At 38.0% G+C, this 23927-nt stretch overlaps 2 protein-coding genes across 2 annotated transcripts; both read right to left on the bottom strand.

Annotated features, from left to right (window-relative positions):
- Nucleotides 1–3648: 3648 nt before the first annotated feature.
- On the bottom strand, nucleotides 3649–6161 carry LOC131026439 (K(+) efflux antiporter 2, chloroplastic-like). The gene is made up of 5 exons (XM_057956306.1): nucleotides 5805–6161; nucleotides 4996–5054; nucleotides 4305–4371; nucleotides 4079–4157; nucleotides 3649–3907 (listed from the first exon to the last, which is right to left on the bottom strand). Exons 1-5 carry the CDS (start codon nucleotides 5805–5807, stop codon nucleotides 3882–3884), a joined length of 234 nt encoding a protein of 77 aa, XP_057812289.1. The 5' UTR covers nucleotides 5808–6161; the 3' UTR covers nucleotides 3649–3881.
- A 4942-nt stretch (nucleotides 6162–11103) lies between these two features.
- On the bottom strand, nucleotides 11104–13139 carry LOC131026438 (polyphenol oxidase I, chloroplastic-like). Its single transcript, XM_057956305.1, has one exon. It carries the CDS (start codon nucleotides 12872–12874, stop codon nucleotides 11174–11176), a length of 1701 nt encoding a protein of 566 aa, XP_057812288.1. The 5' UTR covers nucleotides 12875–13139; the 3' UTR covers nucleotides 11104–11173.
- Nucleotides 13140–23927: the final 10788 nt, after the last annotated feature.

Raw genomic sequence — 23927 nt, 5'->3', positions numbered from 1 at the left:
ATTATCAATTAATTGGGAACCTAATCGCGAGACCTGCAGAGCTCACGCGATCAATCGTTGAAGATATATATGGCGGTCGATCGCCAAGATTTGGCTGCCTTCGTTGGAGGACGAAGCTTCAAAGCTTCGAGATCTGGCCACCTTTGAAAGTGAAGGTTGGGGAAGATGATGATATGTAATTTTTTTTATACATGTCAATAATACGCCTATGTGTCAATTTCCGGCTGCCAACGCGACAATTTCGGCTGCCAATGTCTGATTTCCGGCGCTGGATTAAGAAAAATTCGATGAAAGGATAAAGATGCGACAGAAAAAAGGTTATGTATTTTAGAGCCACATTTTTTAAAATAGGAGCAAAAACCAATTCCGTGTAAACGTTGTGGATTTACAGGCAATTACCCCCCAAAAAAGAATTCTTGATCTTCTTCAAACCGTTGACCAGTTTCCCAAAAAATAAAGGATGGAAAAGATAGTCTCTTCAATTTACTTTTCTTAAAGTTGGATCATGAATATAATTATATAAATATAAGGAACCGCAATTATTCTCTTGTATCAATTTATTTCTTGATTATCGTCGTAATTTTCCCAACAATAATAATTAAAAAAATCTCATTGCAATTTACAAATTTTGAAGGTAGGAAATCATTTTGGAACTGTAGTGACCCAAAATTTTTAACTACAAAGAAATTTATTTTTATTATTCTTATTTTTTTTTCGTTAATTAAATTTTAAGTCTTATAAGTCGCGCCTAGTTATTTCATGAGCATGAGCATTTAATCATAATAAATTCTAAGCATTTTATTATCATTATTATTATTATTATTATTATTATTATTATTATTATTATTATTATTATTATTATGTTGGGGGATTTCATTTTCTTACAAGGTACTAATTACCTCTTTTAATAAAGCCCCAAATTCTTTTATTGAAGCCCATTGCTTAAGCCCATAATAATTTGTTGTTCAGCCACGTGAATTGTTTGAGGAAGATCAGAGAACCCTAATTCACCTTCCTTCTTGATGATCATGAAGTTATGGAAAGATTTGTTTGATTGATGCTCATTCCCAAAAATAAACCTCTATCTGCTAGTATAAATACCACTTCTCTTCACTATTTTTCCTCACACTCAAAACAATTACTCATAGAGCTTTTCGGCAGAGGTAAATCCTCCTCCAATTTCTTCCACAGTATTATTTCTTTTCGCACCATTCTCTTTTCACTGCTTTGTTCTTTTAGTATATGTAAGTTTATATATATATATTATGTATATGCATGTACTTTTGATATGCTAGGTATGCATAGATATATAGGTACTGCACTTTTTTTTGGGAAAACCCCCCACCATATAGTGCCTTTCTTTTCAAATATGTTATTTTAATAAGCTTAATGCTTCTTTATATAAGTATATATATATACGAAAATATTTATATAATAAGTGATAGTGATGATAGTAAATTTAAATATAAAAGGGATACTTGGTAGTACATTCTTATTTTTACTCATGTATTATTTACTTTATTTTAATACTTTATTGTAGGAAATTTGTTTGATTAAGGGTGATTCATTACATTTATGATGACATATATATATATATATATATATATATATATATATTACGTGTATCTATGTATAGCATCTAGAAAATTTGTGCATTTGTTTGTTTTATAAATAAACTTATATATGTAATATATGTTGTATCCCTAAAGATGTGGATGTATATATTAAATATGTATGTGACGTAAGTTTATAGCTTTTGCTTGGAAAATTAAATTAGACATGTATTATAATAAAATCTACATAGTTTTGATTCTCAGTCTCTTCGATCTATCTATCTATATATATATATATATATATATATATATATATATATATAGGGAGAGGTTCAAATAAGAACCATTAAATAAAATTAGAACAGAGAACCATTTTAAGCCATTTGATCATCAAGATCTACGGTGGATGCATCATCTTGGTGGATGAATGCAGATCCTGGGTTCGAATCCTGAAGGGAGCAAAAAATTTATTATTTTCGGATGCATTAAATTTAATAGCGAATGCATTAATTTATATAGTAGATGCATTGATTTTAATGGTTATTATGTTCTCACGATAAGTGTGATTCTCACTATAACCGCACCCTATATATATATATATATATATATATATATATACTTGATCTCTTAAATATCCTAATTTTATTAATAAAATTTTAGCATATTTTATTCATTCGTCTTCATGTGCATTCATTGATTTAAATGTATCTTAATTATGAGTTCATAATTTATTTTTAGGCGAGGCGCGCAAGACTTAATCTTTAATTATTCTACACGTGTCAAAGAGAACTAAAGGTGGGGTTATAACGTTGCATTTAACATTTATCCTTATTATACGTTTTACTCAATTTATATGTGTGAGAAGCAGGCAGAGCCTCCGGGCTATGAGACAGAAAGTTATAGCCTACAGGTTATATGAGAAAGAAAGTTATAGCCTACGGGCTATATGAGACAGAAAGTTATAGCATACGGGCTATATGAGACAGAAAGTTATAGCCTACGGTCTATATGAGACAGAAAGTTATAACCTACGGGTTATATGAGAAAGAAAGTTATAGCCTACGGGCTATATGAGACAGAAAGTTATAGCCTACGGGTTATATGAGAAAGAAAGTTATAGCATACGGGCTATATGAGACGGAAAGTTATATAGCCTTCGGGCTAAGAGACAGAAAGATATTGCTTTCGGGCAATATGAAAGAGCAGACAGTTTTTATTGCACTTATATTTTGTTGTGATTCTTATAATATGGATAAATGCACCCCACTGAGTTTATTGTACTCACCCGAAAACAATATTATTTTCAGGACATGGCTCGGGCGATGCGAGGCAGGGCGAATGATGGTCAAGATAAAAGAAGAAATAATGTTTTATTTTCAATTGGAATAAAGACTCAGTTTATGATGTTTATTTACTTTTCTCAGTTGGATTTGGGTTTTAGTTATTTAAATATTGAAATCTTATTATTTTTAATCAAAGTACTTCTTTTTATTTAATAAGAAAATTGGGGCGTCACAGTATGGTATCAGAGCAGGTCTACGTTTCTGTAGACATGCAATAAAATCTTTTTAAGAAAAATGATCATCATCGCAACCGCCACATCGCTACCGAGTGAGGTAAAAGTCAAAAGTATATTTATAATGCTTTAACTTCACTACTACAAAAACGCTCATAGATAACGGATAAAATCCGTTATCTATGACCCCAAAAAACCGATAAGTATAGTGGTGATATCTATGATACGGTCATACATAACGGTTTTGTTACCGTTATGTATAGTAGTATAGATAACGGTATGTGGGCTTATACACAACGGTAAATATCCGTTATCTTTACAAGTGATACATAACGGTTTCTACCGTTATGTATTAATGTTTTTACCGTTATGTATTAGATATATAAATATATTTTTTCCATCATAGTTAACAGTTTTTTGCACTTTTTATAACGGTTTTAACCGTTATCTTTGATAGAAATACATAACAGTTTTTTGCACTTTCTATAACAGTTTTTTTTCACTTTTTATAATTGTATTTTTTTTTCTTGTTATTTATCTCAAAAATTAAATTAATAATTCTAAAATAACAAAATGACATTGTCATTGATAACATATATTATATAACATCAAAAATATTCATACATTATCATCCAAATATAATAAAACATATACAAATGCACGCAACTTGCTAAACATTTGAAACAACGTTCTCTGCTTCAGCCTTCTCGTTAGTAGTAGTCCTCGTTTCTGACCAAAAAAAAAAAAGTAGTAGTCCTCGTAGCTAAGTTTTTCGCTGCATTCTCGATTAAAACACGGTGCATCGACTCCCATCAACTTGATCCGCCAAAAACTAGTGCTGTTGGAAAAAAATTATAAAAGATTATAGAACTATATTCACAAAATATCAAACCAATTAATTCTTATTTTAAGGAAAGTCATACAATATCAGAAGAGGGGCTAAATCCTACCTAAAAAGTTGTGTATATATATATATATTCACATATTTTATTAAATTAGTATGTTCTACCTTTGATAGCAACAATCCTGGCTTTCCACCGCAACATATCCCTATTCATGTCTCTGACTCCCTCCCTCTCTACTTCAAACTGCAAGTCCAACCATTCATTTTATCATATATATATGGAGGACCTAGAGCAATTTTATGGAGGACCTAGAGCAAGAAATCAAAGCTAGCAAAAAGATTTCCTTCATTTCTTTAAGAAACGTAATTAAATTCGGAATATTTTAATCACCTCACGGCTACCGGCATCACCAAAGTAAACAGGAAGGTCAAGTGCGCGTCCATATGCAACTCGATCGCTGAAATGATGAAACTCGAATATATTTATACCAAGTTCTGGCAAAGAGAGAAGCCTACTCATCCAACCATATCAGAAACCAAAATTTGTATTTTCCAACTGAAGTTACATGAAACTCAAAAGTTACCCAAGTATCCCTTCTGTTTATAAAAAATGTAGAAGTAACTTTAGAATGGGATATTACACATATTTGAGATCCACTTTAATGGCCCACATAAGTTTGCCCATGAACTCTGGGTAGAACAAAGTTATCTGTGTTCAACATAAACTAAAGCAAATAGCCTATCTGTCCACATTTACGTTTTCGTGGAACTTGGAGGACCACCCTAAATTGTTGTGACATGTGATGTGGCTGCAACATAAAAAATGCTCATGACCTCCAAGAAGCAAGTATAATGGTTACCAAAAATGACCACTCCCCACACATCAGGCTAATCCAAGAACCATGGTGAGTTGATAATATGCATGGCTATCATACTCTGACAAAATGGTAGAGTTTTGGTTAAGAGAATACTGCATTGTGACCTCACTTTATGCTCTAAGGTTCTTCATGACATTTAAAGATTAGAACCTAAGAACTTTCTAAACTATTCAAACTGTAACACATAAAGAGAAGAGTTTATACCTATTGACATCAAGTGCAACAAATGGAATCAACCTTTCAGAAAGAAGCTGGGCAATAATCTGCAATATCAAACTGAAAATCAGCAAAGAGTTTATACCTATTGACTCCCTCCCTCCCTCTTATTGATAGGGAAAATAAAATTACCAAATTCTATCAACTAACATCAGGCCTTCCCAATCATTTCCTATTGTAAGAGTTCATGATGAATGATAACTTGCAAATCAAGCGCTCACACTGACCTAAGATACATCACTAGCAGTTCTCTTAAGAGCTTGAATACTAAAATGGGGCAAATGCATCACACATTAAAAGGAAAAACAATGAGTAAAAGCAATTGTATAAAGCATTCCTAATAGAAATCCATCGTGTGTTTCATTTCCAATTCAGATCACAAGGCAAGCCACCAAAAAACTAAATAAAAGACAGCGTTTGAATAACAGAACAACCAAATCTATAAAATATCACAACGCACATGCCTCTTTCTCCTTCTCAACACATAGAAATCTAATATAACTCACACACACAAAAAATATACACAAGTCATAATAATTTAAATCTATACCACACAGATTTGTTATCGCATTTGAAATTGCAAATGCTGGGCAGACCCCTTTACCGCCTCCAGACATGTCTTCACCCAGCAACAATTTCCAAAGTCTTGATTTTGTATGAGATATAGATAAAGAAATTAACACATAAAAGAAATTCCAATTTTTGCGGGTGATTGTAAAAGATAAAATTATCTGATTTCATCCAACAAACTCATTCTTAGAAAATCCAAAGTGATTGTAAAAAATAGGTGAAATTACCATGAAATTGTCGAGGTCTTTATCATGCGGGTGGTGGGCGAGGCCGAGGACGGAATACTTGGCGACGACCTGCTGCGACTGGGCAAGCTAGGCGTCGATTCTGGGCAGCTGGTCGACGGGAGTGGCAATCCGCAGGCAGGAGACGACCACGTCGTCCGACACCTTCTTCAAAATCCTGCTCGGCGGAACCCTAGCCCTGAGGTCGGAAACCAATTTAGGGGAAATGATGGTGGAATTCGGCCGAGCAGACGGCCGGCGTGGCAGCGGCGCTGGTCGTGGCGGCGAGTCGCGACGGCGGTGGCAGGGCGCGACAATGGTGAAGAGAGAAAGAGGCCAAGTTTGATTTGGGAAAATTTGGTGGGGTTAGGGTTTTGATATTTTATAATAAAATATTAAATTTAAAAATAAATATAAAAAATATTATACATAACAGTATTGAGGCTCTCATATATAACGGTTAAAACAACCGTTATAAAATGACGCTAATAGATAACAGTTGTCTTAACGGTTCGATAATACCGTTATGTGTGCAACTAATAGATAACGCTCATACATAACGAATTCACTAAAACCGTTATCTATTTCCATGGACAACAGTACATAGATAACGGTTTTTTGTCAAAACCGTTATCTTTTCAAAAAATGCGCTCATACATAACGGTTTTCTAAAAAAACCGTTATGTATGAAGTGTTATGTATGTGTAATTTTGTAGTAGTGCTTTTTCTTAATAAAGTTGGGTTTTATTTATTTTTTCCCCATGTCTTCGAGATTACTTGTCTAGATGGTTAGAACACGCAAAACCTATAGAATGGGTATAGCGGTGCCAACAAGCGTACCAGGATTGGGACGACGAATCTCTTAGTATCAATGAGAATTAGTACCTATCATAGTTTTTGTCACACAACTCTTACTTTTTACCGCAATATTTTAAATTATGGCCAGAACAAGGGGTAACAGGAGACCTCCGGCAGACGAAGAATCTGATAGCGAAGCCACTCAATCGATGGGGAATAGGAATCGAAATCGAAATGACGTTAATACGCTGGCCCACGTGCTTGCACAAGCACTGAGAGGAGTATTGCCTCAGCAACCGCATCAACCTCAAGCAGAAGGTGGAAATGGAGTAGTAGCTCAATTTCGAAGCATGGCACCGCCAATTCTAAAAGGGAATGAAGGACCCTTAGGGACCGAGGAGTGGATGCGCCAGATGGAACGTATTTTCAATTACATGCGTTGTAGAGATGACTCGAAGGTGACATGTGCGGCCTTCCAACTTATAGATGATGCAGGGCATTGGTGGGAGTCAGAAACTGCTAGCCTTACTGAGGAGCAGGTGAGAGCCATCACCTGGCGGACATTCAAGGAGAAAGTGATGGGGAAGTATTTCCCAAAGGCTTTTCGCAAGCAAAAGGAGATAGAGCTCATGAACCTGGAGCAAGGGAACCTGACCGTGCTGGAATACGAGCAGAAATTTACCCAACTAGCTCGTTTTGCCCCTCACTTGGTGGACACTGATGAGAAGAAGGCATGGAGGTTTGAGAATGGGTTACGCCCTGAGATTGGTGGACATTTGGCGGCTCTCAACATCACATCATACTCAGAAATCATAGAACGAGCCCAAGCAGTCGCATCACGCCTGAAACTGGACAACTCTGTGGTTCGACCTCAACATACTGGAGAAAAGAGGCACTGGGATGATCGAGATAAAATGAGGAACTCCCAGCCAGAAAAGAAACCAAGGAGTAATGTGGGAGACGACCAAGAATTGGCGCCGCACAAACCTCTTTGTCCACGTTGTCAGTGTTACCATTTCGGAGAGTGCAAATCTGGCGAGAACGTATGCTTCCGATGTCACAAAGGAGGACACATGGCGATGAACTGCCCAGAAGCACGGAGTACGAATGTCCCGAACAACAACAACGTCCCGACTTGGCGAAATAAGGACAATAACTGGGGAAGAAACCACGGGAACAACAACAACAATATGGGAAGGAACCAGAACAACAATGGTGCCCGCAAGGGAGAGGCACGAGTTTATGCCATGAACCAGGAAGAGATGGATGGAGAGGCTCAGACTACGTCAGGTATCTTACCCGTTTCGAACAAGACTGCTCTAGTACTATTTCTTTCCAGTGCTTTGCATTCGTTTATCGCAAGGAGATTCTATGAAAAGCTGATACAACCCTTGAAGGTAAGAATTTCCCTCAGGAAAGGTGGTGGGAATAGATCGGAAAACTAAGACCTAGTTACATCAGGCCCTTTGATAGTCTCGAAAGAGTTAGTGAGGTAGTATATCGATTAGTGTCGCCGCCAAGCTTGCCTTCGATACATAACGTCTTCTATGTCTCGTCTTTGAGAAAATTCGTCCACGACCCAGGCAACATTGTGAATCACATCGAGCTAGAACTTGATAGAGGCCTAACTTATGATGAGCACCCGATAGCCATTTTGGATAAAAAAATAAAAAATCGTGAGTTAAGAAGTAAAGAAATCCCTCTAGTTAAGTCCAACGGAGTAGGCATGACCATAATAGTGCTACATGGGAAAAGGAAGATGACATTAGATCTAGATACCCTCTTTTGTTTGTTTCAGGTAAATAATTTCGAGGACGAAATTTTTTTTAGTTGGTAAGGATGTAGTGACCCAAAATTTTTAACTACAAAGAAATTTATTTTATTATTCTTATTTTTTTTTCGTTAATTAAATTTTAAGTCTTATAAGTCGCGCCTAGTTATTTCATGAGCATGAGCATTTAATCATAATAAATTCTAAGCATTTTATTATTATTATTATTATTATTATTATTATTATTATTATTATTATTATTATTATTATTATTATTATTATTATTATTATTATTATTATTATTATTATTATTATTATTATTATTATTATTATTATTATTATTATTATTATTATTATTATTATTATTATTATTATTATTATTATGTTGGGGGATTTCATTTTCTTACAAGGTACTAATTACCTCTTTTAATAAAGCCTCAAATTCTTTTATTGAAGCCCATTGCTTAAGCCCATAATAATTTGTTGTTCAGCCACGTGAATTGTTTGAGGAAGATCAGAGAACCCTAATTCACCTTCCTTCTTGATGATCATGAAGTTATGGAAAGATTTGTTTGATTGATGCTCATTCCCAAAAATAAACCTCTATCTGCTAGTATAAATACCACTTCTCTTCACTATTTTTCCTCACACTCAAAACAATTACTCATAGAGCTTTTCGGCAGAGGTAAATCCTCCTCCAATTTCTTCCACAATATTATTTCTTTTCGCACCATTCTCTTTTCACTGCTTTGTTCTTTTAGTATATGTAAGTTTATATATATATATATATTATGTATATGCATGTACTTTTGATATGCTAGGTATGCATAGATATATAGGTACTGCACTTTTTTTTGGGAAAACCCCCCACCATATAGTGCCTTTCTTTTCAAATATGTTATTTTAATAAGCTTAATGCTTCTTTATATAAGTATATATATATATACGAAAATATTTATATAATAAGTGATAGTGATGATAGTAAATTTAAATATAAAAGGGATACTTGGTAGTACATTCTTATTTTTACTCATGTATTATTTACTTTATTTTAATACTTTATTGTAGGAAATTTGTTTGATTAAGGGTGATTCATTACATTTATGATGACATATATATATATATATATATATATATATATATATATATATATATATATATATATATTACGTGTATCTATGTATAGCATCTAGAAAATTTGTGCATTTGTTTGTTTTATAAATAAACTTATATATGTAATATATGTTGTATCCCTAAAGATGTGGATGTATATATTAAATATGTATGTGACGTAAGTTTATAGCTTTTGCTTGGAAAATTAAATTAGACATGTATTATAATAAAATCTACATAGTTTTGATTCTCAGTCTCTTCGATCTATCTATCTATCTATATATATATATATATATATATATATATATATATATATATATATATATACTTGATCTCTTAAATGTCCTAATTTTATTAATAAAATTTTAGCATATTTTATTCATTCGTCTTCATGTGCATTCATTGATTTAAATGTATCTTAATTATGAGTTCATAATTTATTTTTAGGCGAGGCGCGCAAGACTTAATCTTTAATTATTCTACACGTGTCAAAGAGAAGTAAAGGTGGGGTTATAACGTTGCATTTAACATTTATCCTTATTATACGTTTTACTCAATTTATATGTGTGAGAAGCTGGCAGAGCCTCCGGGCTATGAGACAGAAAGTTATAGCCTACAGGTTATATGAGAAAGAAAGTTATAGCCTACGGGCTATATGAGACAGAAAGTTATAGCCTACGGGCTATATGAGACAGAAAGTTATAACCTACGGGTTATATGAGAAAGAAAGTTATAGCCTACGGGCTATATGAGACAGAAAGTTATAGCCTACGGGTTATATGAGAAAGAAAGTTATAGCATACGGGCTATATGAGACGGAAAGTTATATAGCCTTCGGGCTAAGAGACAGAAAGATATTGCTTTCGGGCAATATGAAAGAGCAGACAGTTTTTATTGCACTTATATTTTGTTGTGATTCTTATAATATGGATAAATGCACCCCACTGAGTTTATTGTACTCACCCCAAAACAATATTATTTTCAGGACATGGCTCGGGCGATGCGAGGCAGGGCGAATGATGGTCAAGATAAAAGAAGAAATAATGTTTTATTTTCAATTGGAATAAAGACTCAGTTTATGATGTTTATTTACTTTTCTCAGTTGGATTTGGGTTTTAGTTATTTAAATATTGAAATCTTATTATTTTTAATCAAAGTACTTCTTTTTATTTAATAAGAAAATTGGAAACTCATCAAAATAAATCACTAAAATTTAAAATTGTTAAAAACGTTTTTGAAATTGTCAATGTCCCAAGAGACATTGATAATGGTTTGATAATACTATGTATCAAAAAAGAAATTTTAGATAACATAGATTAGAACGATGTTGAAGATGATTTTAAGAGTAAAAATACTAGACAAAGTCATTTTTCATAATGAACATTTTTTTTCTTCAATATATATATTGCACATAATAATATATATTAGGGGCTTGTTTTTATAATTCGACGACCTTATTTTTGTTAGGAGCGAGCCTGAATGTGAGAGAGGATATGGGTGGGATTTGTATGCCAATCTCTGGTGATAAGAAATTTATGGCCAAAAATATAACTTTAATTAACTTGTTCGCTTCACACATCCACAAATTCCACCAACTCAATGGAGAAAAAACACCCCATATTCGTGGAAAATTAATATTATTGCAGCAAGCAGTACAAGTAGGTAGTGTGTAGACGATGATTCACAGAAGTTAAACATAAATAATCTTGACACCACCAATGGTAATGTCTTCTCCTCCTACTCTAGGCACCAACGAAACAAGAATCTTGTCATCATCTTCCGCATCCAAATCTTCAAGCAGCTCCGTCAATCCCAGCCTGATCTTGCTCTTCACCTTGGTCGAATTCTTGTGCGGCACCTGGGAGTAGGCTCCGGCGTACTCCGCCCTGTCGATGATCTCGCCCGGCTTGTCATCCTCGTCGTTCACAAACACCTCAAACCTCACGTATTTGGCGGTGTCGATCTCGATCCCTTCGATCACCAGCAGCTCCTCTTCTCTCTCCTTGTCCTTGCTGCTTCTCTTTCTCTTAGGCCTATCCACCAACACCCTTACCACCTTGTCCAGCGTCACCGGGAATACAGTAGTAGTGCCCGTGGACGAGGCGGCGATCTTGGATTTCCTTACCCGCGCCTTGGGCCTCTTGTTCAGCCACGGAAGCTCCACCTTCTGATAGGCGAAGCCCATTTTCACGTCCTCGAGAGTATCCTTAACCTTGACGCGAACCAGCTGAGCATTCTCGTCGTAGAATACGAAGTCTGCGTCGAGCCATTCGGGGTCGTTGAAGTCCTTGGGCTTGGGGCCTCTGAGGTCGCGCCACACGGACCACATGCGGTCCACGTTGGCGTGGTGACAGAAGAAAATGGGGTCTCGAGCCGTGGAATAGAAGTTCCCCATGTCCTCTCCGGCGGGCGAGCGGGGATCCCCGACCCATATATGCACGGAGGTGTGGGACCCCCGCTCGACCGTGCCGGCCCCGGGGTCCGGGTCGCTCCCTACGATATATTTGGCTCCGTAGAAGTCCTCGGGTTTGACGGCGTTACGGACCATCTCTCCGTACATTTCATTGAGATTTGTGGGGATTATAACGGATGGATCGGTGCTGGATTTTGAGGAGTAGAGGAGATCCATGAGCGCAGGCGGTAGATGGGCTTGGTTACGCTTGGGATTGTAGAGTGGAGAGTTTTCGTTGACGAACAAGGCCGGCATGGGCATGCCGGGGGGATTGTCCCAGTTCCAGTAGGGCAGGGCGAAGGTTGGGTCGTCAATCAGTTTGCCCAAGATCCTCTCGTAGAAATAGAGGTACCACCTATGCCAAGGGTAAAACAGCCAGGAATTGTGAACTTGAAGCTTCTCGTCTGGATCGCCGGTTTGTTCGTAAGTGAGGTTGCAGTAGGCGCAGTGGACGTTGGCTTGTTGCATGAAACTGCGCGGGTCGTCGTCGGGGAGAGCCTTCATGAGCTCGGTGGCCTTCTCGTATTTGGCGATGTATTCCTTGGTGACGAGATGGGCGGCGGGGCGGAGGCGCAGTTTGGTGACGGGAGGCAGCTTGTAGTCGATGATTTTGTCCGAGAAGGGAGGGCAGCAGTTGACGTCTAGTGGTTGTTTGGTGTTGAGATTTGTGCCGCGAGAGCACTTGGCCAGATCAGGAGCTGAAATCGGAGCCGCCAGAGCTGGTGGTGCATCGGCTTTGACGAGATTGGTAGCGCCGCAGAGGCCTCCCATGCCGAGTAGCAAATTTCTTCGGTCAACTTTGCCTCCATTCTCGGCTCTGCACGACATTGTGAACCGGTGGCACGGAGTTGATCGGGTGGAGAAATGAGGCAGCTCTCCAAAGAATTTCGGCCGCGAGGAGATGGTGAGGGAGGAGGAGGAAAGTGGAGGAAATGCCATATTGGCTTATACGTGGATGGAGTAGACGATGAAGTGGGACATTTTATAGAATCGGCCGGGATATAATTATTGCATTGGCAATTTGCACATCCAAATTGCAATTTGTGAGAATTACGATATTCAACGTTGGCTGCCTTACTACTATTCAAACGTAAATTATCTTTCTTTTTCTTCTTCTTTTTATTTATCTTAGCAGTACGGCGAGTATTGAAATTGAATAAATATAGTTAAATAAATAAATATAAATATTAAATAAAATCATTATATACGTATATTCAAAATATTTCTTAAAAAATAATCAATATCAATTACTCAATAAAAAACTCAAATCCGTAAACACTTAAATTTTCGACTTTGTATAAAGTTATTTTTAATTCAAATTATTTGATACTGAAAATTAACATTGCACATTATTATTATTATTATTATTATTATTATTATTATTATTATTATTATTATTATTATTATTATTATGTAATAAAAAATAAATAAATATTTTCATACATAAATATTGAAAGAGTTTAGTCCCCAAATTACCAACAAAGTAAAACTGTGTAACATAAAGAGTAATGTTGGAATGAATGTTATAAACAGAATGTTAATAACATGCAGCGGAAAATAATAACACATATGAATACTTTTTCACGGATTATAAATAACCCGTGAGTGCCTCAAGGCTAAATTCACTATGTAATCGGACAAAGCAAACAACTTGCTACGCTCCAATGGTCTTGCACTTCAAATCTTGCTCTCGACGTCCCGTCGATACAAAGATAGACTTTACAGATTGGCTGCCTAAGTCTACTTCGTCAAAGCAATCCTTAAAGAACCAGTGTCACGTTTGCAGCAGGAAAATGACGAGTTAGATGTGAGTGAATGTTAAGTCGCTGATTTTGCACTTTCAAAACATAAGAATGATTGAAGCTTCTTGCTGCATTTATAGGCCTTCATGTCTTGGTTGGTTTCATCCACTTCTCACTTCCAGAACCTTCATATAACTGCTGCAATCCGTCTTCAGTAACTGCTAGTCGGCCAGCCTTGGAATGTTGGTTACGAGATCATGGTTCCTGAAAAATAGCATCAACATGCCCACTACTTTGAACCATGCATAACCGCCTATCCACTTATTAGAAACGTGGTCAACGAGCATAAAACTGTTATTTCACAACCAAAGAATAAGAAAACGTGAAAGGAAGGTAAAGATTAAATATATACAATTACCAATGGAAAGTCAAAGTATGGAGTCAAGGCAGGCTCCGGAATGTTGGTTGAAACCCAGAAATGTTGACACTATGAATGTTATCAACATTCCACCCAACATTGAAAACACGTATGTTATCAACATTGGTCTCAACATTGTCGGAGTCAACATTGACTCTAACAATCTCCCCCTTAATCTTTTCCTTCCTGCAACAAAAACACAAACAAAGAAAAAAATTATATACATAAAAGAATTCTATTTTACAGAGTTTCAGATCAAGAAAGAGTTAGAAACTCCCCCTTAATCAAACAAGAGATGAACCTCAAAAATAGTCCAGAAGAGATGTTGGAACAACACTCCCCCTGAAACAAACAAGAGGTACAACCTTAAGAAAGCACTTGAGGTACAACCTTAAGAAAGCACTTGAGGTACAACCTTAAGAATGCACAAGAAGTACAACCTTAAGAAACAGTCCAAACAGAATGTTGACCCAACAATCCATTTGGAACAAACAAGAAGAAAACAAGAACTCCCCCTAAATCGAACAACATGAGAACCTGAAACACAGATGTTAGCAAAACAAACAACAGCATTCAGAGCATTTAACCTCTCAATCAACATACTCAGAATGAACAAAGCAAGCAGCAACATTCAGAGCATTTAACGTCTTGATCAACTTTGATCAACAAGATAATACTCAAAGCATTTAACCTCTCGATCAACATTGATCAAATAACAAGATGTAACTTTTCACAAACAAGTTGATCAAATGAAGCTTTGGTTTATTTGATCAAAATGAAGGCCGGGCGAAGGCCAAGACCTTCATTTGACCTGCCCAAAACACAATATACGAAAGTATATCAAAAGCATGATAAATGTTGAACCAACAGATAGTCAAAAACCAAGATTACATAAACTATATTACCAAAACAGGTGCTCATGCACCACAAACATCCAAGGGGATTAAAACCCCAAAAACCAAACAAAGTAAAAGATGTCCATGCATAAAAAACACCACCAAAGAAACATTGTTTTGAAACAAAGACTGCTAACAATCGCAGTCAACACCACAACCAACATCACCAACATCAGAAAACTACTCCCCCTTTTTTGTTGAAGAAGGAAAAGGTAGGAGTTTGGAAAAAACTTGTTCACAGCAATCAACCCTCGCGAGCATAGCCTGCTCCAGCTTGATCGTCCGATCCACCATTGATTGCACTTGGCTTTTGAGCTTGAGAAGATCCTCCCTGGCCTTAATGAGCTCTGCAATGTCAAGATCGATCTCGACCTCCGATTCTCCAACTGGTTCTTTGCCTTTACGAGATGTTAATATTTCTTTAGTGAAATGTAGGGCTGTCAAACCTAGCGGGCCGGGCTGGCCCGGCCCAACCCGACGGGCCCAGGCAATTTTTTGGACCGGGTTGGGCCGGCCTAAAATTTCAGCGGGCCGTTGACACATACCCGTCGTGCGGTGCGGGTAAAATACTTGTGTATGCCCAGTACAGACAATACACGCTCCTACGTCCCACAACAAGAACTCAGTCTTAGTGGTAAATGTAGGGTCGAATCCCGCAGGGAGTGAGGAACCACTTTGTTCTCCAACGACAAACTGAGGTGTCACAGGTCTTCATGTCATACCGACGAGGTGCAAACGGATTCTCTGGTAAGGTGATTCTGTTCGGCCTCAAGTTGAGATTAGTTGGGTATGCCAACTATTTGAGGGTCTACGCCTGCTCTGCTACTGCTTGCTCTGCTTCTGCTTTTTCCATAGCTTCGCATCTCGCTATTCGTGCTCCTGCGAGTAGTCGCCTTTCAGTGCGATCAATATCAGGGTCAAACACCAATGCTCTTACAGCTCTACGAGTTCCACGCATACACCGGTAGCGGAAAATGGAATGAGGAGAGAACAAAATTGCTGCGCGTCACTCCCCGGCAACAGCGCCAATTTTGACACACACCCGTCGTGCGGTGCGGGCAAAATACTTGTGTATGCCCAGTACAGACAATACACGCTCATACGTCCCACAACAAGAACTCAGTCTTAGTGGCAAGTGTAGGGTCGAATCCTGCAGGGAGTGAGGAACCACTTTGTTCTCCAACGACAAACTGAGGTGTCACAGGTCTCAATCTGTATACTCTGCACAAGAAATTAACAAGATCAATAATAACAAAGGGGTGAGGTTATTCGGTTAGATCATAACTGTTGTTAACATTCGTTTCGGTCATAGGCATACTGATAATCCGTCCATGATCCATATAAACCCAAGGCGTGGCCCAAAGACATTGGGGCATTTCAAGGGATTATACTTCACATTTAGGATGGTTGATCCCATTGTGGTCACTTGGTCCGAAGGTCACACATTCCCCGGTCACAAGGCAGTGCTTCACTTCTCCTTAGATGGTAGTCATACCTGTTACTCACCAAGTATGACCCTCACCAACCTTCTCTTCCGAGGTCCCCAACTCCGCACTTTGAGTGACACATGCCTCCTGGACACAACCATTTCCGGCTTGTCAGCCGACCAGTCATAGACATGCTACGGCGCGGAGATTGCTTTCCTCGTTTGATAACCATGGCTTTATGCCTCGTCACAGTTGATGGATAGTCTCTAGAGAAGCCCAAGACTGAAGAGGGACAGTGTATCCCATCAATCCTTTCCCCACCGTCCGGATCTACAACGCCTTTTGTTGACGCTACTCAGCTACTCGGTCTTGGGTATACCGGCCGTTATACCTTGGTGCACCCTGGCCTTTGCTTGACATGGACAACGTTTTACCGAACGGAGATCACCCGTTAGGCCCCTACTGCCCATGGTTTCGAACAGATCCTTCCGGAACCACGGGATTCAACCGAAAGAACAAATACCTCACGAATGTTTACATGTTAACAACAATTATTTCCACCCCTAAAACCTCACCAACGGAATTACTCACACATAGCAGAATTCATAAATACGAAATGAATTAAACACATCATGAGACAAATGGAAATACTTAAATAAGATAAAGTAATACCTAAGGCTACAAGCCTTGAATCTTGTTCGAATGCAAAACACAACGGGAATTAGAAATGGTACTGGATTGTAAATTGTTTGGATGCCACACTTCGGCGAATTGAAGTAGTAAAACTAAAGTAAAAACGGGAGTTCGAAAGGTGCCAAGAGCTTGTGCACGCTGCACATCATCAATCTTTTATACTACCGAATGGTCGAGGTCTAACCCTAGCTGCGCCAGCTTCATATATTCACCAGGATCTTCTTTCCTTCTTTAGCTCAATCCTTGATTGATCCGATTGAAGATAGCTTCCAGCTGCAAACTTTAGTCAACCTTTCCCTTTCTTCAGATCCTTCCAGCTTCCTCCTCTTGCTTCCGCTTGCTTTCTTAAAATCTCCGAGATTCACTTTCCTTTCCTGGCTTCGGCTGTCTTCTTCGCATGGTAGTGGTCAGACGGATTGCTTTCTTCGGTTTGATTCATACCAGGTGGGTTTCTCCAGGTTCCCATGCCCCAAGTTAGACTGGAGAGGTACTGTGGCCGAAGCTCCATGCTGGTAAACATGACATAGCAATCTGGGCTTGGTAATGCCCATTCCAACCACATTCTTTCCGTTTCCGTTCCACCGGACCTTCCTTCCTCAAAAACTTCGTTTTCCCCCTGGACAAACCTGTACTGACACAAATAAAGAGAAAAATAGGGCCAAATGGCCCAAAAGTCGAAGACGCATCACACCTACACACTTAAACCATACTTGCCCTCAAGTATGTAGGTGGATTCACAGAAGACACGGACGAAAAAGTTGAAAGAAAAGAAATAAAACTACGAGACACGAAACTTGCACCAATTTCAGGATCAGATCATACTAACATGCATCATTCAGTTCAGTCAAACCACAAACCAGAGTAATGAACATGCATAAAGTGTGATAGTAGTCTCTTTTTCTCTCAAGTACCGGGCTAAGTGTATACACTCTTAATTTGCTGTGTCAGTTCTTCTAAGAGTTTGATTGAAAACTACAAGTGGAACACACTAGTATGACTCATCAGAGGGTCTTTGTTTTGGTTGTAATGGGGTATACGGAGCAAAGGTGGGATAAATATGGTTCAGTGACTAATTCAGTATCACCCTTACTCAGCATACATGTTCAGTAAAGCTACAACCAACCTTTTATTCCCTCGCTTTCACTAGGGTTCATCCTTTCTTTGATTTTTGGCAATAATTTTCATTCGTTTTTTTGTGTGCCCAGATTTTCTTTCTTTTCTCCAGTTCCTTGTTTACCATTTCATGCACTCCAACAATTCTTTCTTTTAGATATAGCAATAGAAAGGCTCAAGAAAGAATGAATTCGGCTCAAATTGGCATAACAAGGGATTCTTTTCACATTTATCATCAAAGAAGAATCTGGGGCCCTAATCAAAGAAATGTGCCCAAATCACACAAGTCATTACTAGCAATATAAGTTCTCAAACAAAATCTAGATTCCCTAGCACAGCAAAATCTCACCAGAAACATGCAATTTTTCAAAAATATGGCCCTGATCTCACTGGTGGGGTACTCTCAGTAACCTCACAACTACCATCATGCATATCATACTCAACCACCAAATCGAACCATAACCAAATCAGCATGCATATTTTCATCACCATCAAACAGTGCAAGTAAGACTCGACTCAAACAGAGACTATAAAGACACTAAAACATGAAAATCAAAAGACAAAATAAAACCTAATCTAAGAGTTCAGGGGAAAAGAACTTAGTCATTTTGGTCGGAGGATCTCTCCTCCGCATTCAGCTTCTCCTTGATTTCTTTAAAACCAGCCTCCATTGCTTTGAATCCTTCCTCCATGGTATCCCTCAGAGTGGCCACTTCTCCTCCAGCATCAACAGCTCGTCCTTGATCTCCTTCAGTTCGACCGTTAGCATGACAATCTCACCACTGATCGGGCGAGAAGTTCCCTGTTCCTTTGCAACTTTCGGTTTAGGTCTAACTGAGCTGCCCTCCGGTTGGACCAGACGGTGGCCGCCTCTTTCATCAACCTCAACAATCCGCCAACGCACAAGACGTCCGATATCAAGGAATCGGGTTTCTGCTACAGCTGCTTCATCTGGGGCCTTATCATTGAAATTTGCAAGTTTCTTCGCCAGGAGGGTCACCAGCGGGCCTAGGGAGAGGTACTTGTTGGTATGGGTTACCCCATACTGAAACTGCATTGCCGCGGTGAACCCAAAGTTCACCCTCTTCTTCTCCACCATGCACCAGAGCAGGAAGAGCTCTTGCTGCGTGACCACGTTGGACCCCTCAATCCGGCCGTAGATATTGTAGGCCAACCAACGATGGCATATCTGTAGCGCTGGGTTGCGGATTTTGTTGGACTTGCTGATGTTTTTCACATACGTGGCCCCCGTTGAGATTTGAGACCAGTAAAGGTCAATCTGGCTTCGCCACTCGGGTGCAGCCATGGTTTTAGCCTGCTTATACTCATCATCATAAACCTCCTTGTCCTCGATCACCCCCAGGTGGATGTTCAAATCGTTAATGGAAAGTGGGAACATCTTCCCCCGCAATTGGAAACGCAGGGTACCTGGTGTTTCAATCGAGTAATTTCCCTTCGGTTTGAACTCCACCGTGCTCATGAACTCCTCCGATATTTGCTTGAATGCCAACACGTTCCATTTCAGAATTTTCCCACAACCAATGTTCTCAAAATACCCCTCCACGCATTTTTTTATCCCGAAATCATCCAACACTTCGGTAACCAGAAAATACCACGGGGTGATTTCCCGGTTCTGCAGAACAGCATACCTCTGACTGTCTCTCGGTATAACCGTCTCCATAGTGCTAGGTCGCACCACACCTTTGCGCTTGACACCCTTGGGCTTCGAAGTGATTGTGCTTGTCATCGGCTTAGGAGGGGCAACCACGTCCTCGGAGTTGGAGCTTTCCACAGTCTCGGTCCTTTCTGGGTCTGCCTCCATCGGCTCTTCCATCTCTTTGGCCTTTCATTTTTCGGCTGCAGTAGGCTTCCTTTGTTTCTTGCTCTGTTCGCCTTTGGTTCTGGTCTTACTGCCTGCCGGTGCTGGTTTGGCCTTAACTGGTAATGGGGGCTTCGCAACATCAAGCTTCCTTTTCACTGCCGGTGCTCTGTTCGACTTTGGATGTGTTTGATGCAAACTGATTGCTGGTTAATTTGTCAATGATGCAATCTGATTGTTTCTTATTTGGATGCTGAGGCATTGTGATGCTTACTTGGGGTTATGATTGTGGGTTATTAGTTGGTTTTCGACTGCTTGTTTGTATTAACATGCAACCCCTAGGATAAAACCTAGGTTTGGATGTGTTTGATGCAAACTGAAATGTTAAAGTGTCAATGATGCAAACTAAAATTTAATTAAGCTGAGACATTACATGAGTTTACATACTAAACAACTTTTTTCAAATGGGCTAAATTAATAAACTTTTAATTAATGTGATATTGTTGAAGCTATATCTATATGGTTTGAGTAGAATGGTTATGTGTGTGCAGGTAGGGCTGTAGATATTCGGGAGTATGTTGAGTGTGGATTCAGTTACTGCGGCCATAATAGGATTGTCTGTGATGCTTGTAACAGGGGTAGTGACATGGAAGGAATGTCTTGCAGAATCAGTTGCTTGGGACACACTTACATGGTTCGCCGCACTCATTGTCATTGTCGAGTATTTGAACAAATACGGTCTCATCTCCGGGTTCAGTCAAACTGTTGTTAAGGTAAGCTTGTTTGCTCTGCTCCTTCCCATTACTTTCAACCATACATCTTCTTTTGTAGAAGATGTAGAAAAGCTCCAACTGACTAGTGCAAGGGAATGTGAAAATGAGTAGTATTTTGAAATATATATAGGTCTAATGATAGATCTTAATTTGTTGCAGTTTGTTGGTGGATTGGGGCTATCGTGGCAGCTGTCATTCGACATTCTTGTTCTTCTATACTTTTACTCTCTAATGTCTGCGTGTGTGTGTTTTTTATTTTTCAGTTTTTTAGTTATTATTCAAATTGTGGATACAACTCTTAAGTTAATTGTTATATTCATCTCCTGTATTATTTGCTGAGGTTAGCTGACGACTGTCCAATTGCTCATATAAAGGAGCAGGTATCTGATGAATAGAAATATTTAGCTGAAGCAAGTATAAGAAAAGTGTTCTCTGGGCATGAACTTTGATAAACGAAAATGTTATCTCAGTCTTTCTCTGACTCTGTGTTTATGATCTAATGTTCCGTTTTTATTCCTTTAAATCAGTAAAATTGACAAGGATGCTGATAAACCAGATCAAGGAAAGTCGAAGAAGCCAAAGGTAGAGATATGTTCTATTTATCTACGAATTAATCAATTGAGGGTGATTGAGGTGACACTCGACTCTAGAGCAAAGGCTCATGCTAATTTCGTACGATAGTTTGTTTAAATGTTCTATGATCAACATATGATTTTTTCCAACAACTTCACCCTGACAGCAAATATTGAGGCCAATATTCTTATTGTGCATATTTGTAGAAAAATTCTGTAGTTGCTTACATCTGAGGAAGGGAAAAAACTTAAGCTAGAAATAGCCGTATCAGCTTCTTTAATTTTTAGTGACAGGACTAGAAATTGCTACTTTAATTTTTGCTTTGGTTTATGGTGCTGCAGATTACATCTATACATGGCAGTCCCGTGAAATTTCTTTTTGTAGTGGAAAGTGTGGAAGACCCTGTCCCTCAACTATTAAAGATTACATCTTTGTGCGGTCTCTCAACTATTAAAGAGTTATCAGGTATGTTGTTCATGTCCCTTATCTACATGTAAGATTAACATTCATTCTATTTTTTATTCTTTTCCTAATCATGCTTGTCAAGGCAACTTACTGTGTGGATGAGCATTTTCTACCCATGTTGTTTGGAAATGTAGCAATTATATTTGCTAGTTTAAGATGACAAGTTGGGTTCTAGAGTTTGGTCAATTTCTATAAATTTAAGTGTAAATCTCAATGTGACAGCATTCTCATAATTCTATTGTTTTCAACTTTCCACAATGTAGTGATCATATATGTTTTAATTTTTTAAATTATTTAATCTACATGAGTTTTAGTTGCAAGCAAAATCGGCATCACAGTGACAGTAGTCCTATCTTTGTTGGTATATCTTATATTCTTATGAAAAAAAAGGAAAAAAAAGGAAAAAAAAGGAAAGAAAGAATTAATGCAATATCAATACATGGAGTAGTGCTACTTCTACTAAGTGCAGTAGTGAGCCATTTGTGACGAAAGTGTTTTGGTGTAACTGTAGGATCTTGAACCGGGCAGCGCTGAAGAGTAAAGAAGAGTTTGGAACAACATACTTGGCGCCCGTGACGATGCTTTTTAGCATGAGGCAACTAGAAGAATGCGTAATGAATTTATGGTAGCTTGGGATGGCTTGAGGTCAAAAGACAACCAGAATCATAGCAAGTTGATTAACTAGTTCTTGAGGACTTGGTGCTAGAAACATTGTATGATAGATTTTTGTTTTAGCTATAAGGTAGTTGGTATTTTCAATTTTGAATCGGAATATGCAATGATGATGTATACTTGATATTTTGTTCATTTGTATAATAATGTATGAATATTTTGGATGATATATAATATTGTTATTGTTGATTTTATCATTTTGTTGTTTTATAAAAATTGCAAAATTTAAAAATATACTACAATTATAAAAAGTGCAAAAAACTGTTATAAAAGGTGCAAAAAATCGTTATGTATTCTAATCAAAGATAACGGTTAAAATCGTTATAAAAACTGCAAAAATCGTTATAAAAACTGCAAAAAACCGTCATGTATTCTATCAAAGATAACGGTTAAAACCGTTATAAAAAGTGCAAAAAACTGTTAACTATGATTAAAAAAATAAAAAAAAAATCTAATACATAACGGAAAAATCTTAATACATAACGGTGAAAAATCGTTATGTATAACCTTTATAGATAACGGATGCGTACTGTTATGAATGACGCATCGTACCGTTATCTATGCTACTATACATAACGGTTTTAAACCGTTGTCTATGATACGTATCATAGACAACACCACTATACACAACGGTTTTTTTGCTCATAGATAACGGAAAAAATCCGTTATCTATGAGCGTTTTTCTAGTAGTGAAGGAATATCCTCGGTAGTCCTAAAACCTAAAACAAAGATCTAAAACAACCCTAAACCTACCTAAAGCATTTGCACACAATGGGTTGAGGAAATACTAGCCTTGTTTGATCAACTCATCATCACACCAACTCTCAACCCAAATGAACACAACTAGTTTAAAGGTGTAACATGAAATCCACATTTAGAATTTATAAACATAAACCCATACTATCACATAACCACTTATGGTACGTTAAACATAGCATGCTTTCGCCGACTAATACGTTAAAGTAGAGTGAAGAAAGCGAATCAACAGGAAGTTAATGGAAAGACGAATACTTCTTAATGAAGTCCCCAGAACGAGTGGTTCTGTCACAGCGTAAAGCCGCTAATCACAAAATATATTTTCTGCCCTAATTCTGCAGGAAAGGCCTAATAAATACTAACTCCTACTAAGGCCCATGTAGAAGACAGAGGCCCGCAAAACTTAACCAACAAGAAAACATAATAAACAATAAATAAAAAGATAATTATTGTTCAAATCTTCCAGCTAGACTGCAGGAGCCCTAGACTTGCGTCTAGTATAAACTTTTATGCCACCACTCTGCGTTCCACTATCAATTGCCCTCTTCGGCGAAACAGCCTTGTCCTCAAGGCTGAAATTCGGAAACTGCCCTTTCATCTCTGCAACATCCACCCACGAACACTCTTCTGGACCTAACCCTTGCC

This window comes from Salvia miltiorrhiza, chromosome 5 (genome assembly GCF_028751815.1).
Source record: "Salvia miltiorrhiza cultivar Shanhuang (shh) chromosome 5, IMPLAD_Smil_shh, whole genome shotgun sequence".
In the NCBI taxonomy this organism is placed as follows: Eukaryota; Viridiplantae; Streptophyta; class Magnoliopsida; order Lamiales; family Lamiaceae; genus Salvia; species Salvia miltiorrhiza.
Note: the sequence above shows the minus strand (reverse complement) of the source record. Positions and strands in the feature narration are given on the sequence as shown.

What these genes read in the sequence shown, in the direction of transcription:
- LOC131026439 (XM_057956306.1), bottom strand. An exon ending in GTTGCACTTGATGTCAATAG is followed by an intron (nt 4,372 to 4,995) that starts GTATAAACTCTT and finishes TCATCATTTCAG; the next exon opens with CGATCGAGTTGCATATGGAC. An exon ending in GTGATGCCGGTAGCCGTGAG is followed by an intron (nt 4,158 to 4,304) that starts GTGATTAAAATA and finishes TTGGACTTGCAG; the next exon opens with TTTGAAGTAGAGAGGGAGGG.
- LOC131026438 (XM_057956305.1), bottom strand. Translation starts at nt 12,874, where the DNA reads ATGGCATTTCCTCCACTTTCCTCCTCCTCCCTCACCATCTCCTCGCGG.